The sequence below is a fragment of the Malaclemys terrapin genome, chromosome 14, assembly GCF_027887155.1.
Source record: "Malaclemys terrapin pileata isolate rMalTer1 chromosome 14, rMalTer1.hap1, whole genome shotgun sequence".
Classification (NCBI taxonomy): domain Eukaryota; kingdom Metazoa; phylum Chordata; order Testudines; family Emydidae; genus Malaclemys; species Malaclemys terrapin.
In genome coordinates this window covers 39,231,906-39,249,879 of record NC_071518.1, presented here as the reverse complement: position 1 = coordinate 39,249,879, position 17,974 = coordinate 39,231,906, and the positions used below count along the sequence as shown (strand labels likewise).

At 63.0% G+C, this 17,974-nt stretch overlaps 1 protein-coding gene across 1 annotated transcript; it reads right to left on the bottom strand.

Moving 5' to 3' along the window:
• Window positions 1-295: 295 nt before the first annotated feature.
• CTRL (chymotrypsin like) lies at window positions 296-5,488 on the bottom strand. Its single transcript, XM_054048520.1, has 7 exons — window positions 5,378-5,488; window positions 4,402-4,505; window positions 2,994-3,073; window positions 2,204-2,285; window positions 1,396-1,576; window positions 1,066-1,199; window positions 296-604 (listed from the first exon to the last, which is right to left on the bottom strand). Exons 1-7 carry the CDS (start codon window positions 5,427-5,429, stop codon window positions 443-445), a joined length of 795 nt encoding a protein of 264 aa, XP_053904495.1. The 5' UTR covers window positions 5,430-5,488; the 3' UTR covers window positions 296-442.
• Between the last annotated feature and the right edge of the window lie 12,486 nt (window positions 5,489-17,974).

Genomic DNA, 17,974 nt, shown 5'->3' with positions numbered 1-17,974 from the left:
TGGGACTGACGGACCCCTGGGGATGGGCACGTGGGTGACGTGCTGGGACTGACGGACCCCTGGGGATGGGCAGGCGGGCGACGCGCTGGGACTGTCGGATCCCCGGGGTGGTGACACGCTGGGACTGTCAGCGAGGGCAGAGGATCAGGTCTCACCTGAACCCCCCCAGCTGGCTCCATTGCGCCAGGCTCCTCACACCTGGTCCCTCCTGGCACAGCGCGGGGCTGGGCGTGGGTAGCCAGGACCCCCTGGCGCTGCAGGGGCTGAGCACAGAGGAGCTGGACAAAACACCGGCTGCACAGAACAGGCCTTTTATTCCCTTGCACAGAGCCTGCAGGGGGAAGTCCCGGGCTCTCAGCCCAGGGCCCCGAGCAGCTGCCCGCGGGCCCAGGCCACCACTGCTCACTCTCCCTGGCGCTCCGCGTCTCTGCCCAGCCGGGCGCTAGTTGGAGGCCAGGACGCTGTCGATCCAGGTGCGGAAGGCGCTGACTCGGCCGTACATGGCGGGCGTCCGGACGTTGCAGTTGCTAGTCCCCCAGGAGACGATCCCGATCAGGGTCCAGGCCCCCCCTTTCAGGTACACGAGTGGGCCGCCCGAGTCCCCCTGGCAAGAGAGTGGGGCTGATGTGGCACCATGCCAGGGCCCAGGGCAAGAGGGAGGCAGTGCCTGGGCACTGGCAGGGGGAGGGCTCCCTGGGGCGCTAGCTGAGTGGGGGTGAGGGGCTCCAGAGAGATCCTCCCCCTCTCTGGCCCAGCCTGCCATGCCCCTCCCCCTGCCCATCCACCCTGTCCTGTGCCCCTCCCGCCTCCTCTACCCACCCTGCCTTGTGCCCCTTCCCCCACCCATCCACCTTGCCCTGTGCCCCTCCCACCTCCTCTGCCTACCCTGCCCTGTGCCCCTCCCTCCGCCCATCCACCCAGTGCCCCTCCCCATCTCTACCTGCCCTGCCCTGTGCCCCTGCCTTGTGTCCCTCGCCTGCACACCCTGCTGTGTCCCTTCCCCTCCCCCGCCCACCCTGCCCTGTGCCCGACACCCGTTGGGTGGGTGACGTTACAGATCGTTACCTGGCAGGAGGAGGCGCCGGCCCCCCCAGCACAGATCATGGAGCTGGTGATGCGGCTGCCCCAGTATTGCTGGCACTGGCTCACCGTGACCAGGGGCAGGGCCACCTGCTGCAGCCGGACGGCCCCACCGCTCGCTGGGAAAGAAATCCCTGATCAGTGCCAAGGGTGGAGACAGCCAGACACCCAGAGAAGTACTTGCTAGCTGCCCGCTGGTTGCACTGCTATGCATTGGCCTGGTGCCCCAGTGCTGGGTGCCGCATTGAGCCCATACGAGTGGGCGAGGTCCAGGCTGCCCCCCCCCAGAGCTGGCATCGGGCTGTGGGTACATACCGGTGCCGCTGGTCCGCCCCCAGCCGGTGGTGACGCAGGTGGGGTTGGCTGCGAGCGACTCACTGGCTGTTGCCAGGCAGACGGGGGACACGCGGGCGCCCAGCTGGGCGGGGGAGGCGAGCTTCAGCAGGGTAATGTCGTTGTTCATGGTGTTGGCGTTCCAGTAGGGGTGGGTGATCGCCTGCATGGGGGCGGGACAAGCAGCCCTTAGCACCGGGGGAGGGTGGGGGGAGGCTGGTGTCACCCCAGGGGAGTGCAGCCTTGCCCTCGTTGCTCCCCTAGGTGCGATGCCGTGCCACCCTACTTGCTCGTTGGATCCTGCCTGCCCTGGCGCTGCCCCGAGGGACAGTGCTGAGCTGGGCACGGGGCCTCGCCTCACTAACTGCCCGTTCCCGGGGCTCCCGTGGCGCCGACCTGGGGGAGCACAAGGGACTGGGCCATACTCCCCAAGGGCTCACTCCAGGCCAGGCCTCCATGGTTCCCATCGCCATGGGAATGTGCCCATCTCCAGGAGGGGCAGGGAGCCTGGCCCAGGGAGCCCCGGGCAGAGCTGGGCAAGTCCCAGCCCAGGGCTTGTCCCTGCACCCATCCCTGCTGTGTGGAGAACGGGTCCCCATGCCCGGCCATGCCACCGCCAAGCGGTGCTGAGAAGGGGGTTTGCCTCTGCCAGCCCCTTCTCTTCCCCCACCAGGGCACAGCCCCAGGCACAGAGCTGGGTGCCTGCCCCCCGCTCCTGGGCTCTGTGGGACTGCCCAGCATCTTTCCCCCCTCTCTGCAGCGCCCCGGATGGCGTTCGGGGGCGACTCACCTTGGCAATGGACTTGACCTGGATTGGCTCAGCTCCGGAGCTCCTGTCGTACTCCCCAAGGATGGCAAAGTGAGTCCTGGCTCTGCAAGGGAGAGAGCCAGTGGGGCTGGGCACCCAGGGATTCACCCTAGGAGCCCCTATGCCCTCCAGTGTGACCCCTCTGCCTGCCCTGCTGCACCTCAGTGGAGCTGCCCTGTGGCACAAGCAACAGTGTCTCCTCCTCTGAGCCCCAGAGGGGCCAGGCTCCAGCCAGGGGAGACGGCTCCAGGGAGGCTCAGCTGTGGTGGGACAGGGTGGCCCCCTCACAGCCCCTCCTTAGCAGGGGTGTTTGTTAACGGCGGGTGGAGCAGCAGCGTCCGGGTCTCAGGCCCCAGGTTGGCAGCAGGGAACTGGCAGGAAGGGCTGGGGCTGGGGCAGCCCCAGGGCAAGGGGCAGGTTGGCTCTTCGGCTCCATTCTTCCCAGGAGAAGAACCTCAGCGCTGGGTAGCGGCCAGCTTCCCCCTCCCCCCGGCCCTCCAGGCCCTAGGCAATGCCCAGGATCTCGAACCCTCTGCTCACCTGGGGAGCAGAGCCATGACCTTACCTCTGCGCCCAGCTCCCCTGTGCCCCAGGCATGCTCTGCTCTGCTCAGCCCACGGTGCCCCGCTGCCAATCTGGGGCTGGGTGTGGGGCAGCTGCGGGGTGAGGATGTCGCTCGCTGGAGCTATCCCTGTGCCCAGGTGGAGCCACGGCGCCAGCCAATGCAGAGCGGCTCCAGTGACCGGCCTGGCCTGCGGCACTGTCTCCTTACCTGACTTGGCAGTGGGCAGCCGTCACCACCCAGTTCTGGTTGATCAGGGAGCCGCCGCAGAAGTGGAAGCCGGTGCTGTCCTGGAATGAGAATGGCGGGGAGAAGAGGGAGCCTGGGACGGGCTGAGGGACCAACCCTGGCATGTGCCCAGCGCTCCGGGCCCGGGGGACCCTGAGCTGCCTGACTGCAGGTTGGCACTTAGCCTGGCATTGGCAGCCTCTGCCTCTGGGTGGCTGGCACCACCACAAGCCGAAATGCCACCCAGAGCCTCCTGCGCTCTGTGCCCTGCTCCCCCTCCTGATCCGCAGGCTGGGAGCAGCGTCCGGCCCCTGGGTGTGGGGCCCAGCTCCCTCCATTATTCCTCCTTCCTGGCTGTCCCTGGGATCACGGCCCGGTGCCCACAGGGCATGGGGGTCCCTGAGGATCCCACTCCAGCCATCGCAGACCCCGCCAGACCCAGGGCCGCCTGCCAGCTCAGCACTTGTCAGTCCCAGCCAGGCTGGGCGTGCCCAGCTGTAGCGCACAATGCAATGGGTGTGTGAGTCAGGTCCCGGCCCCGCACGCTTGGGGCTTTGCAAGCGATGGCCCTTGGGGTCCCTCTTCCCAGGCTCGGGCGTCTGCATGAGCCAAATCGCTTTGGATTTCTTCCTGAGCCGCGGCCAGGGCGACGAAACGCTGGGGGATTCCCCACGCACGGGCTGCTCCTGCTCCAGGGGCCCTGGGCAGCACTCTTTAGCTCTCATTCCAGGGGACGAACTGGCTCGTGGATTAGCCAGGCCGTTGAACACAACATCAGAACATCCCCGGGATGGGGAGGCGGCCTGTGCTGAGCCCGGGGCAGAGACCCTGACTGCTGGAATTTCCCACCCTTTGAACGTGTCTTTTCTAGGGTGACCATACGGCCCCTTTTGGCTGGGACAGTCCCGTTTTTAAGCCCTGTCCTGGCCGTCCAAACTATTTTTGGCAAAAGTGGGCATTGGTCCCATTAGCTCTTGCCAACTCGCTCAGTCGCCAAGCGCAGACAGGACAAATGCCCACTTTTGCCAAACACATGGGATGCAGAGGAATGTCGGGGGGGGGGGGGCGGTGATACCAGCCCCCGCAGGGGGGGCAGGACTCAAGCAAGCAGTGATGCCCACAGGCAGAGCTCAAGCAAGCAGCAATGCCAGCCCCATGCGGGATGGGGGGCTCGGGCCCTCCCCGCTGGCCCATGCCCTTAGAACAGTGCCAGGGCAGCCCAGCCTGGGGGCTCCCTGCCCACGGACCCAGCTCAGCCCCTGCGAGCCAGCGCTGCCCAGCAGGGCCCTGGGCGAGGTGTGTGCTGCGCAGCACGTCAGGCTGGGCAGCTGGGCTCTGAGCTGGCGCCCAGGCCCCCGTCCCCAGGGCCGCCATGAGGAGCGAGCGTTACCTGCAGGGACACTTGCCAAGGCCAGGAACCGGGCACCGCGTTCTCCCCATTGACGATTCTCTGCAAGCTGTTCACGACTGGTCTGATCGCGGGGACCCCACAGCCTGGAAATCGAAAACCAGCCCTGCTCAGTGTGCAGGGAGCGCACTCAGCAGCCCCGTCCCCCGCACCACTGCAGGGCTCAGCCAGGCCCAATCTGCAGGGGTGAGCCGCCCGTGGGGCTGGCGGTCACCGAGGGGTCTGGGCGAGCCGCCCGTGGGGCTGGAGGTCACCGAGGGGTCTGGGCGAGCCGCCCGTGGGGCTGGAGGTCACCGAGGGGTCTGGGCGAGCCGCCCGTGGGGCTGGCGGTCACCGAGGGGTCTGGGCGAGCCGCCCGTGGGGCTGGAGGTCACCGAGGGGTCTGGGCGAGCCGCCCGTGGGGCTGGCGGTCACCGAGGGGTCTGGGTGAGCCGCCCATGGGTGGTGGGGGTCCTGGCTGGGTCAGAGAGGCCGTGCCAGTCTCTCCAGCCGTGGGGCTCAGTGCACAGGAGGCATTGCTGGCACACCAGGAAGGCTGGTCCCCTTGGCAGCGGGCTGAGCAGAGCGAGGGAGCCCCTGTGGCAGTGTCCTCTTGGACAGGAGTGCAGCTTGGGGGGGCTCTGGCACCCAGGCAGTGCCAGGCTGAGGGCGCCCTGTCTGTGTGAACAGGTGCTGCCCGGGGATGCACAGGCCCTTGGCGCTAACAGGGCAGCAGTACAGGGGTCCCATGTTGCTGTCTCCACACAGCCCAAAGGGGCAAGCTGGCAGTTCGCTGGCCGTTTGCCCACGTAGCCCAGGGCCGGTGTCCCTGCTCAGTGGCTACACCCAGCTCCCAGCATCTCCTTTAGCTTCCACCAGGTCCAAGCCGGAGAGGCCCAGCGGCAGGGTTCTGCCCCAGGGACTGCCCCTGCGCTCAGCCAGGCTCCAGCCGCAGCGCCCGCAGATGGGCATCGCTTACCGGAGGCGCTTGCCAGGAGGGCCAGGCAGAGAGCCGCGTGCAGGAAAGCCATGCTGGGTCAGTGCTCACAGCTGTGTCAGGCTGCCCAGAACCAGACGCTTTATACCCGCTGGGCGCCCTGTGAGCGCCAGTCATGCACGGAGCAGGGCTGGGCGTCTGCCCCAACTGCTCCGCCCAGGCCTTGAGCTGATAGCGACAGGTCAAATATAGCATCTCCTTGCCCCCACTGCCTTATGTGCGCTGCTAGGAGCAGGCATCGGCTGGCTGGGGGCGGGCGTCCAGGGGAGAGTGTGCAGCTACTCACAGCTGGCGGCAGGCTGCCCCTTCCCAGCCCCACCCCTCCTGCCACCTCACATGGGGGTTGGGACACGTGAAATGAGTTGGTGGAGTCTCAGCCTAGCCCTCAGTTTGGCACATGGGGTCTGACTGGCAGAGTCTCACCAGGGGCGCCCAGGGCTGGACTAGCGGGGGGGGGGGGCAGGCTGGGTCCAAGGGGTGTTGGCAGAGATGTGAGGGCGCCCAGGGCTGGACGAGCAGGGGGCTGGGACCGAGGGAGAGCTGCAGGTCTGTGGGTGTTGGGGCAGGGCTCATGCATGGGGGAGCCTGGCCAGCCCCTGCCCTGACTGGGCCTGGCACATCGTCCTGGCACAAGCACAGAGCTCGTCCACCAGGACAGTTACTGCTCTGCTCTCTCAAACCCCCCCCCCCCCCGTCCCCGGTTTGGCCCCTGGCAGGTGGAGAGTGGCGCAGCGTCTCTGGCACAGGACAGGTCAGAGCAGCCTTGGCGTTGGGCTGGTTTTCCCTGGCTCATGTCCAGTGCACCTGTGGGGGGTCTCACGCTGGCCAGCGGGAGCAGGTGGTGGTGGCGCCTTCTTCCCAGGGCTGCGAGCTCTCAAGGCCGAGGCAGCTCTGTTGGGTTTGAGCGCTCAGGGACCTGGTGCGTCGCTGGCAAAGCAGGCACCAGCGTATGCCAAAGGCTCCATGCCCCGTGGCGCATTAGCCACTGGGCCAACGGGGCCTGTGCCCAGGGGCCTTGGTCAATTTGGGGGGCCCAAAAAAATGGGCAACCCCACGCCCTGACCCACCCACCTGGTGCTTCTGTCAGGGAGTGGGGTCTGGGCAGAGCGGGGGGGACTGCTGGTGGAAGGGGTGAGAGGGGGCCCCCACTTGCTCTGGCCCAGGCAGAACCGGCTCTAGGTTTTTTGCCGCCCCAAGCAAAAAAATATTTGGCTGCCCCCCACCCCAGCCTGGGCTCTCACCCCCCCACACACCAGTGCCCTCCCCACCCACACCCCCTGCCACCCCAGCCCTGGTCTCTCTCTCCCCCCCCACCCGCATCCTCTGCCGCCCCAGCCCTGGGCTGCCCCCCACCAGTGCTGACTCCACCCGCTCCCCCCTCACCTCCAGCCGGTCTGGCGCTGGCAGGACTGGGGTAAGCAACGGGGCTCCCGGGCCGCGCCTCAGCGCAGGGTCCCTCCAGCCAGGGCTCCCGCCTCCAGGACTGGCTGGGACCCGGGAGGGCAGAGCCGGGGGACCGCCAAGCAGGGGGCTGAGGAGCCGGGGCAGGGTAGCCCCAGAGGCAGTGGAGCCCCAGAGAGCGGGATGCAGGCCGCGCACAGCAGCGCCCCGCCCTCTGTGGCCCCGCTGCTGCTGCTTCTGGCCACCCTGCCACAGTCCCTGGGCGGCTCTGGCCGCTTCGCCCAGCCCCGGCTGCAGCGCTGGGGGGCGGCCGCCCTGCGGCACCTGCAGGCGGCTCCGTGTGCCCCGCAGGGCAGCCCCCAGCCCAAGTGTCCCCCGCTCAGACCCTGCCCGGCCCAGCCACAAGGTGTGGGCGCTGCTCCCTCACAGTGCGAACCGCAGCGGCCCCAGGGCGCCCCCCCCACACGACACGCTGCTGCTGCCAGGGCCGGCTCTAGGCTTTTGCCGCTGGAAGCAAAAAAAAAAAAAAGACGGCCAGAATGCCGCCCCTGAAAATGTGCCGCCCCAAGCACCTGCTTGGTTTGCTGGTGCCTAGAGCCGGCCCTGGGCCCAGGGCCCCACAAATCTCTAATCTGCCGCTGCCCATGCCTCACTTGGCTAGTGACAAATCCAGGCAGGCATTACTCCAGCTCACCCGTGTGTCAATGGCATTGGCAGTGTGAAAACAAGTGTTGGGTTTGGATGTCATCGAGCACTTGTGAGTTGCTGCCTGCTGGGAGTCACCAGCCAGGAGAGAGATGTGAGTGAGTATGAAGTGCTGCCTGCCAACAAAAGGTGTGATCTTCTGCCCAGCCGAGCCAGCCCAGCGCCACCAGACCACCGAGGAACATCAGAGGCCAAAAGACGCTGTTGCTGGCTCTCACCCCATGCAGCGGAGATGTGCTAATGAATTATTCCCTGACAAGGGGAAACTGTATCTCAATGCTGCTTGGACTCTGGGGACCAGGGTTTCTAGGCATAAGCAAGAGATCCCCAGTGTTTAGCTTGGGTTAGCCCTAAGAGACATATACAGCTTGCTTATTATAGAAGCTTTGTTACCCTTTGCCAATTAAGAGTGTAACTCATTTGTGTGTGTATTGACCTGCTTTAATCTTGTAAAGAACTCTCGCATTTCCTTCCCCTAGTTAAGAACTCTGTAGATGGTTTGTTATAGGATTGGCTACAAGCGTTGTCTTTGGTCTGAGATCTAAGATGCAACTGTCCTGGGGTAAGTTACTAGTCCTTTGAGACTGGAAGTAACCTAAATATTGCTGTGATCTTTGGTGTAGGGGCCCATCTCTCACAAAGGTGGGCTCACCTGGGTGGCAAAAAGACGGAGTGCCCAAGGTAAGGCTGTTAAAGTGCCTGAGACATTTACACATGTTACAGACCCCCAAGGCCCACACCCCGCTCAGCCTCCTCCCCCAGAAGCCCTGCCCACATTCCACCCCCAGCCCCGCTTGGCCCCCTTGCCCATGCCTCGCGCCTATTCACCCCCTTCCCCAGACCCCCTCCACCCACTGCTCACGCCTCTGCACCTCCTCCCCCCAGACCTCCCCGTCCACCGGCCGTCAGCCAGACGGCCAGCCACTCACCCGGGCATTCCTCTCACCCCAACCCCCCTCGCATGCCAGCCGGCCACTCACAAGCCTCTTTTCCCCCCTCCCCTAGGCCCTCCCCCAGCCCAGCCACTCATGTGCTCGCACCTCTTGGCCTCCTCCCCCGGCCGCCTGCCGCTCACACGGGCCTCTTCACCCTCCCCCGCGAGGCTCCCATGCGGGGCGGAGCTGGGATGGGAAGAGGACAAGTGGGGCCGGGCTCTCGGGGGGGAAGTGCGAGTGGGACCCCAGTCGGGGCTCCCACCCTTTCGGCGATGGTGCGTGCCAAGGGCAGCGGACGGGCTGCGGGCGTGCTGTGTGGGGAGGTTTTGCCTTCCCTGGCCTTTTATACCTGCTGCCTGTGCATCGAACTCCCAACCAGTCGGGGTTTGTGCCCTGGCTCACACCAGCCTGCCCTGAGGGGGTGCGCCTGAGCCCTGCAGGACAGCGTGACAGCTGGGCCGGCTCAGAGGAGGGTGTGACGGGCCCGTTACATGAGGTGCAGGGTTCCACGGGCCGGCTCCCACTGCCGTCAGTGACTGTCACCCTGGGGGCATTCCAGGATTCCCACTGGGGCCAGGGCAACCAGCCCAAATCAAGGAACCGATCCAGCGCGCCAGGCCCTCTGCCATTGCTGGCGCCCCGGCTGGACGCAGCTCCCTTTGCTATTCCTCTGCCCCATGCTGGCCCCCGATGGGTGGGCTTTGGGCAGGCCTCGGGCGGGGTAGATCCCTGCTAGCACGTGCAGGGGCTGTTCTGCGAGGTCCGTTTCACACAGCCCCTGCCAGGGTGCCCCAGGACCTGGAAGAAAACAAAATCATCACTGGTGAAGTGTCCCGATGACACACAAACTGGGGGAGTGGCAAATAAGAAGAGGCCGGGGCACTGATTCAAAGCAGTTCGGGTCGTCTGGGATGCTGGGTGCAAGCAAACGAGATGCATTTGGACATGGCTCAATGTGAATGTGTCCATCTAGGACAAAAGGACGTAGCCAGACCCACAGATGGGGGCCTGTATCCTGGGACGCAGTGACCCTGACAAAGATTTGGGGGGGGGGGGTTTGATAAGCTGTTGACCAGGAGCTCCCAGAGAGATGCTGTGGGGAAAAGCGCCTTGGCTGCATGACCAGGGCAGTGTCGGGCAGGAGCAAAGCGGTTATTGGACCTCTGTCTTCGGCACTGGTGCCACCGCCGCTGGGATCCTGTGGCCAGTTCTGGGGTCCCGATTCAAGAAGGCTGTTGATGAGGGGTGCCATTTAGGGAGGGTGGGGCACCTCCTCCTCCCCCCTCCCGAGTTGTGTACCATGTTATCATTTTACAAATAATTGTACAAAGTTTGCCAATGGATTTATCAGTGTGTCTCTAAAGGGCTGAGGGCTCCCCCCGTGGTCATCAAGCGATCCCCTGGGCTCCAGCTGCCTCAGTGTGTGTGTGTGTGTGTGTGGTGTCACACAGCCCCTCCCCGTGTGTGTGTGTGTGTGTGGTGTCACACAGCCCCTCCCCGTGTGTGTGTGTGTGTGTGTGTGTAGTCACACAGCCCCTCCCCTGAGCTCCTTTGCTGTCGACAGCCCGTGGCTGGGGCTCCGCTGCCCGGCTCACACCCCCGTTCTGTGCCTGGTGGGCGCTCCCTGCCATGCCCTGGGCTTGCACTACCCCAGGCTGCTACTTCGCTGGACTTTCCTGGGGAGGGGACGGGGGTAGATTGCTGGGCCCTGGATACTGCGTAGGCTTACCATATTTCAGCAAGCAAAAAAGAGGACGGGAGGAGCCCTGCCCCTGTCCTGCCCTAGCACCGCCCCATCCTGCCCTAGCCCCGCCCTGCCCCTCCCACTCCCCCCCTCAGAACCCCCAACCCTCCCCCTGCTCCTTGTCCTCTGACTGCCCCCTCCTGGGACCCCTGCCCCTAACTGCCCCCCAGGACTCCATCCCCTCCCTAAGCCTCCCTGCCTCTTGTCCCCTGACTGCCCCCTCCTGAGACCCTCCCCCCATCCTAACTGGCCCCCTAGGACCCTACCCCCTACCTGTACCCTGACTGCCCAAAACCTTATCCACACCCCCAGAAAGCCCCCCCCAACTCCCAACCCCCCCCAGTCTCTTGACTGCCCCCTCCAAAACCTCCCTGCCCCTTCTCTGGCCCCCTGGCCCCCTTGTTGTTGGCCTTCGCCTAACGTCTCTGTGAACTTTTTTTTTTTTTTTTTTTTTTTTTTAATGGAGATATCCCATCTCCTAGAACTGGAAGGGACCTTGAAAGGTCATCGAGTCCAGCCCCCTGCCTTCACTAGCAGGACCAAGTACTGATTTTGCCCCAGATTCCCAAGTGGCCCCCTCAAGGATTGAACTCACAACCCTGGGTTTAGCAGGCCAATGCTCAAACCACTGAGCTATCCCTCCCGCCCGTCCCGGCACGCTGGGGAGCAGGGGAGGAGGTGCGGGGGAGGAGCTCCAGACTGCCGGAGGCGCTCTGCGCATGCAGGGAGGGAGGGAAGGAGGGAGGGAGTGATCTCTGCTGCAGGGGAAGCGGAGGAGGGGCTCTCTCTGGCTGTTGGAGCCCTATGTAAGTGACACCATCCGGCCGGCTGCCCTGTCAGCCGCGCGCGCTCTGCATGGGGGCGGGAAGTCCGGACATTTACAAATTCCCTCCGGATGCTATTTTTAGCTCAAAAAGCCGGACATGTCCGGGGCAATCCGGACGAATGGTAACCCTAATACTGCGGCTTCTTCCTCCTCCAGGCTGCGGACTGCACACTCCCCCCACAGTCCTTCCCCCCAAAAGGAGTTGATCGAATGCTCTCAGACCCGTATCTGCCCAATGGATCTATGGCACCTTTGGGGAGTTCATCGTATTTCTGAGACGTTTTCTAACCTTTCCCAACTGAAGGCTACGGCTGTCCACCCGGCCATCACTAGACACCGGTGCTGTCACTGACATGATGTAGGAACCTTGCTATAATGCCCAGGACAGTGCCCTAAAGAAACGAACCAGAGCGGGTAAGTGATGCTCAAAGGGGTAGTTCGGAATTGGCCAGAGCGATTTCTTTTCAGAGCTCCTCCGCATCTAGCTTCATCTCCAGGGTTTCAACAACCAGAGCAAGAACCACCTCCAGAATGCTCCGTCGCTGACAGTACCTATGCACAAGTATTGGCTGAGAATAACTTGTGATCAGGGCACCGCCCGGGGTCCATGGCCCCGTCACTTTTACTTTTTACCAGCCATAAGGGCGAGCAACAGGGGAGAGGGGGAAGAGCAAAGCGAGTGGGGGGGGCGGTCTTGGGGGGAAGAGGTGGGGGGGCCTCAGGGGAAGGGGCTCAGGGAGAAGGAGCAGGACGGGCAGGGCCTTGGGGACAAGGGAGAGGCACAGGGGGCCGTAGTTCGGGCACCGGTGGCCCCCCCCACTTTTACAGAACTTTTGCCACTCCTGCTTCTGATGTGTGTGTTTAATAGGTACCTACGGGGGGAAAACATTTAATAATGGGCTCTTCAGTCCAGCAGAGAAAGGTCTAACACGATCAGGGGCTGGAAGCTGAAGCTAGATGAATTCAGACTGGAAACAAGGTGTCAATTAGTAACCGTGAGAGTAATTAACCATTGGAACAATTCACCAAGTGTTGGATTCTCCATTTTAAAATCAGGACGGGCTGGTTTTCTCAAAGCTCTGCTCCAGGAATGATTATGGGGCAGGTCTCTGGCCTGGGCTCTACAGGAGGTCAGACTAGCTGAGCACAATGTTCCTGGTGGCCTTGCAATGGCCAGGAAAGATGGCCTGTTGATCTCCAGTGCATCCAGTGGGTTTTCACCCTCTGCAATCCCATTTGCAGCCAGCTGTGCAGCCCTGCACCTGCCCCCCCCTTCCCCAGCAGACAGAGGGATGCAGGGGCCTTCATGTGCTCCATTTCCCCCCAGAGATTTGGGGCTGATCTTCACCCAGGTTTGGGCCCTAGACATTTAACCCTCTGGCTTTAGAAGGGAGCGACCCTGGAGCAGCCTGGGATCACGGCGAAGCCGGGGGATGAGCTGTAGCCGCATCCCCAGGTCTCACAATGCCTGGCAGTGATGGGATTTCAGCCCTCCCCACCGTCCCGCCTCCTGGGGCAGAGCAGCCAATCAGGGCTGCTGCAGGAGGCAGGCAGAGTTCTCTCCCTGCCCCTCAGGAGCCCACACTGTTCTCATTGGGTGGGGGGGAGAGCTAAAGAGCCCAGCAGCTAAGGGTGGCGCTGCCCCTTCCCCCCCTGTGAGCAATGGGGATGGGACGGCGCTTCTGCCCCTTCTCCCTCCCACAGCCCCTGGCTTCGGAATAGGGCCGGGGGCTCTGCTGCAGCCCCCCCAGCCTGGGGAAGGGGTAAAGAGCCCCAGGAGGAGCAAAGATGGGTCTGGGGGGGCAGAGTTGATGTGGGAACGGGAGGGGTAGGACTGATTTGGAGGCTGGAGGACAGGAAGGGCCGGCTCCAGGCACCAGCTTAACAAGCAGGTGCTTGGGGCGGCCAAGGGAGAGGGGCGGCACCTGCGGCAATTCGGGGGCAGCAGGTCCCTCACCCCCTCTAGGAGCGAAGGACCTGTCACTGAACTGCCGCCGCCGATCGCGGCTTTTTTTTTTTTTGCTTGGGGCGACAGAAATGCTGGAGCCGGCCCTGAGGACAGGAGCAGCTGCTGGGCAGGAGATGGGCACAGGTGAGGTGACAGCTCCTGCCGCAGGGGCCCAAATCACCTCACTCAATCCATCTGGGAGCACTGGCCACACTGCTTGGCAGACAGACAGATCCACACCCACCTACACGCACAACCATGCTCCGACCCCCCCCACACTGATGTACCTGCGCTTGTGTTGATGCTGTTATTGTGTCTGCGTGGATGGTAGGTCAGTGACGCTTCCCCATAGAAGGGAGGGCCCAAGACCCAGACCCACGACTGCGACTCATGTGTCTCTTGTGTCTAGTACAGAGTCAGACACCAAGATGAACTTTGTTAACGCTGAAAAAAAAAAAAAAAAGATTGACCCACCACACTGCTGTGCGGGCTTAGCAGCAGGCCGGGTGCTCCAGAAACATGGTCTACCTCTTGCTAGCCCAATGGCCTTCCAGCTCTGGCGTTCTCTCCTCGGCCTTACGATGCCGGTTTAATGAAAAATTAAGACTAAGGGGAGGGGTGAAGGTAATTTACAAGAAAAGTGCCTGTACCCAGGGCCGGCTCTAGGTTTTTTGCCGCCCCAAGCAAAAAAAAATTTGGCTGCCCCCCGTCCCAGCCCTGAGCTCCTCGCTGGACCCCCCTGTTGCCCCAGCCCTGGGCTCTTCCCCAACACCCACACCCCCTGCCGCCCCAGCTCTGGGCTCCCTCATTCCCCCCCACCATTGCCCCACACACACACCTCCTGCCGCCCCAGCCCTGGGCTCTCTCCCCCACCACCTGCACCCGCCACCGCACCCTCCTTCCGCCGCAGCCCTGGGTCACTGGTAAGTCGCTCCCACGGCAGGTCATTCAGCAGGAATTTTGGATGTGCACAGAACACAGACAGGATTGGTTCCCGTATGGTTACAGAACTGCAGTAAAGTGGAACAATTTTCAGCTTGTGTGATTGGAGGATATCTGGATGCATATTATAAGACCGTCCTCCATAAATGAGGAAAAGTTGAGGTGCCTTTATTATTCTTTTGTTCCATTCTTTCTTTCTATGGGGAATTTGCCAATGCGATATCACTGTCTTCCTTTTAAACAAACAAACAAATCAAAAAGCAATGGCTGTTGAAAATAGCAATTCCAGTCCTAATAACCACTGGGAAGCATTTCTTGCTCAATTTTATCTACTTTTTCTACTGCAAGTTCCAGTGGATCAGTAGATTTGATTTGGGAGAAATGAAGTAACAGCTGCCCAAACTGAGCTTGAGCACGCCTGAATTCAAATCTGGAAGGCAGGTGCTGGCGGGGGGAAGGGGCTGTGGCTCTGCGGGGGAGCACGGCAGCATGCATGCAGCAGTGTGTCTGGCGTTGCGTGGAGCCAGACACGCTGGTCTGAGTGGCACGGTAAGGGGACTGGGGGGTTGGATGGGTCAGAGGTTGGGGGGGCAGTCAGGGGACAGGCAGCAGTTGAATAGGCATGGGAGTCCCAGGAGTTTCTCAGGGGACAGGTAGGGGGTGGGGTCCTGGGGGGAAGTTGGGAGGGGTCTCAGGAGGGGGCAGTTGGGGACAAGGAGAAGGGAAGCTTAGATAGGGGGTGGGATCCTGGGGAGCAGTTAGGGGCAGGGGTCCCAGGATGGGGTGATCAGGGGACAGGGAGCAGGGGGGTTGGATGGGTTGGGGTTTCTGTGGGGGGCAGTCGGAGGGAGTGGATGGGGGCAGGGTGGGGCTACCCTCCCTCCCCGTGGAGTGTCCTATTTTTTGAATGTTAAAATATGGTCTCCCTGCCCTTCCCAGCGCAGCTCTCCATTCACAGCAGCATGAGGTCTCAGCTACCTCACTCCCTTCCCCTCTTCCCTGTTGACAGCGGCCAAGGGAATGCTGGGAAATGTAGTTCTTTCCCTGCTCCAGGGCTGGCTCTATAGGCAGGGAGCTAACCAAGGAACTACAGCTCCCAGGGATAGGGTTACCATATTCTGTGCCTCCAAATGGAGGACACTCCACGGCCCCCGGCCCCGCCCCCAGCCCCGCCCATACCCCCGCCCCAACCCCGCCCCCTCCCCAAAGTCTCCGCCCCCTCCCCTGCTTCCCGCGAACATTTAATTCGCGGGAAGCCTGAAGCAGGTAAGGGGGATGTGGGGGGGAGGAGGCGCGGCCCAGGCTGGCCCCCCGGCGGCTCCAGCCTGGGTCGGCTCGGGTCCTGGGGTGCCGGCCCCGGCCCCCGGCCGACCACCCCCGGCCCGCCCAGCACTGCCGGCCCCCGGCGGCCCGGCGCACCCCCCAGCTCCCCGGCTGACCGGGCTCCCCGCGGGCCCGGCTCCCCGCCGGCCCGGCTGACCGGGCTCCCCGCGGGCCCGGCTCCCCGCCGGCCCGGCTGACCGGCTCCCCGCGGGCTCGGCTCCCCGCGGGCCCGGCTGACCGGCTCCCCGGCCCCGCCGGCCCGGCTGACCGGCTCCCCGCGGGCTCGGCTCCCCGCGGGCCCGGCTGACCGGCTCCCCGCGGGCCCGGCTCCCCGCGGGCCCGGCTGACCGGCTCCCCGCCGGCCCGGCTGACCGGCTCCCCGCCGGCCCGGCTCCCCGCCGGCCCGGCTGACCGGGCTCCCCGCCGGCCCAGCTGACCGGCTCCCCGCCGGCCCGGCTCCCCGCTGGCCCGGCTGACCGGGCTCCCCGCGGGCCCGGCTCCCCGCGGGCCCGGCTCCCCGCCGGCCCGGCTGACCGGGCTCCCCGCGGGCCCGGCTCCCCGCCGGCCCGGCTGACCGGCTCCCCGCGGGCTCGGCTCCCCGCCGGCCCGGCTGACCGGCTCCCCGCCGGCCCGGCTCCCCGCCGGCCCGGCTGACCGGCTCCCCGCCAGCCCGGCTCCCCGCCGGCCTGGCTGACCGGGCTCCCCGCCGGCCCGGCTCCCCGCCGGCCCGGCTGACCGGGCTCCCCGCCGGCCCGGCTGACCGGCTCCCAGCTCGGCACCGCGCCCCTGGCTCTCCCTCCGGCCCCGCGCCCGGCCCGGCACTGTGACCCTGGTTCCCGGCCCGGCACCATGCCCCCGGACCCGCACCGCCGGCCCGGCCGAGCACCACCGAGCCCTCCCGATTTTCCCGGACATGCCCGGCTTTTGGGGATTTCCCCCCGGACGGGGATTTGAGCCCCCAAAAGCCGGACATGTCCGGGAAAATCCGGACGTATGGTAACCCTACCCAGGGACCCCTGTTGGTTCTCAGCTCCCAGGCTGGATCCCTGCTGCCCCTGCAAATGGGCTGCCCCAAGTACGTGCTTGCTTTGCTGGTGCCTAGAGCCGCCCCTGCCTGTACCTAAAACGCTCTTCTTCCATGTTAAGCTATGCGATGGCACCATTTTCTGGCGGGTGGGGGAGCCGACCAGGCGGAGCAGGGTCAGGGTGTGTGGGGCAGGACGTAGCGAGGTTACGGGCTGGCTCTGTTTCCATGTGACCATGAAGAGGAGGACTGGAGAGCTTGGATAGTCTCTGACGTGGCCTTTGAGCACCAGGGGCGGGAGTAAAAGCCATGAGGCAGAGAACAGTTAGACCAACATGATGGTGTCTGTACAGTACCCGGGCAGGTATAATCCCCACCCCAGTGTAGTTCAATGCATCATTTCAATTCTTACCGGCATTCGGATCAGCCCTGGGTTGGGTCGTCTACAGAGGTTCAGACTCATCCTCCGGCTCTGGAAGGACGTGGTCTGGGGACACTGTGGCTCTGTCTGGCTCTGGGTCGTCCACATCCTAGCCTTGCGGTTCAGTCGGGGTGGCCACAACAAACGGCAGTGGTGGCACATTTACCAACGATACGGTTACGCTCCTCATAGTCAGAGCAGACCGAGGTCCCAATCTGGCAGTCAAATTGTGCTCGGCGTGTCTGCTGGCCAGCCACATCTCCCTGGAGTGTCCCAGCTGTGTCCTTCCTGAGCACTGGAGATGATCCCTCGTGTCCCTGTGCCAAGATACTGATGGATGGATGAGCACTGTAATGAGTGGCCTCCTCCCGGCCCCCACAAGTGGCCCCTTGCCTCAGTTTCCTCTTGAGTAACCCAAAGGACTCCATTTCAGGCTTTGACTTCAACAAATACCCCTCCTGGGGCCAGTTTATTACACAAACCTTGTGCAAATAGTCTAACAAAAGTCCCAGAGCGTAGTCCCTGTCAGCTCAATGCCTATAGTTCTTGTTCTCACCATACCCCAACGTCCTCCATCGCAGCCAAGCTCCTTATCTGACCTCGTCCATCTTTTCTCAGGTGCACTGACCATCTACACTAACATGGTCACCACTTTGAGAAAATTGTGATACTTCTTGTACAAAGTATGCCTTGTGAAGCATCACTGGAAAAGTTATAATCTGCTGAGTATTATTATCTTGTTATAACATGTGTATTGACATTGTGGGTGGAGTTATTAAATGGTGCTATTTGTCTGGAGCTCAAACATGTTGTGAGTCTGAGACATGCCCATAGGTTCTCTCTTCAGGAATAACAAAGGAACTGTAAACAAAAGCCTCTGCGTGTCACTCCCGGAGACACCTCAAATGGGATGTATGCAGACGGTGCAAGCAAAAATTTGCAATTCATATGAAGGCCTGAGGGCAAAGCACAGAGACCCTGGAACTGTCTGAGCCCATGACACAACCAAGATTTTTCCAGCCAAAAGGGTCAAGGTATAAAAAGGGAGAACAAAGGCCCCTCTCTCCTAACCCATCTCTGGACTGGTGAATTCTGACGGGAGATTTTGAACAAAAGGACTGAGATCCCCCAGACTCTTTGGGCCACCCAGGGAGACGTATAGAAAACTAGCAGATTTCCCACCCCTGCTATCATTTTGGACTTTTAAACTTGAATTCACCGGTAACGTATTTTACCTGCTTTAACCTTTGACTAACTTTTCTTTCTTTTTCTTAGCTAATAAATCTCTAGCTAGTTGCCCAAAGAAATTG

Coding starts and splice junctions, on each gene's coding strand:
- CTRL (XM_054048520.1), bottom strand. CDS start 5,429: ATGGCTTTCCTGCACGCGGCTCTCTGCCTGGCCCTCCTGGCAAGCGCC. Junction 4,506..5,377: donor CCTCCTGGCAAGCGCCTCCG/GTAAGCGATGCC, acceptor TTCGATTTCCAG/GCTGTGGGGTCCCCGCGATC. Junction 3,074..4,401: donor CTTGGCAAGTGTCCCTGCAG/GTAACGCTCGCT, acceptor TTCTCATTCCAG/GACAGCACCGGCTTCCACTT.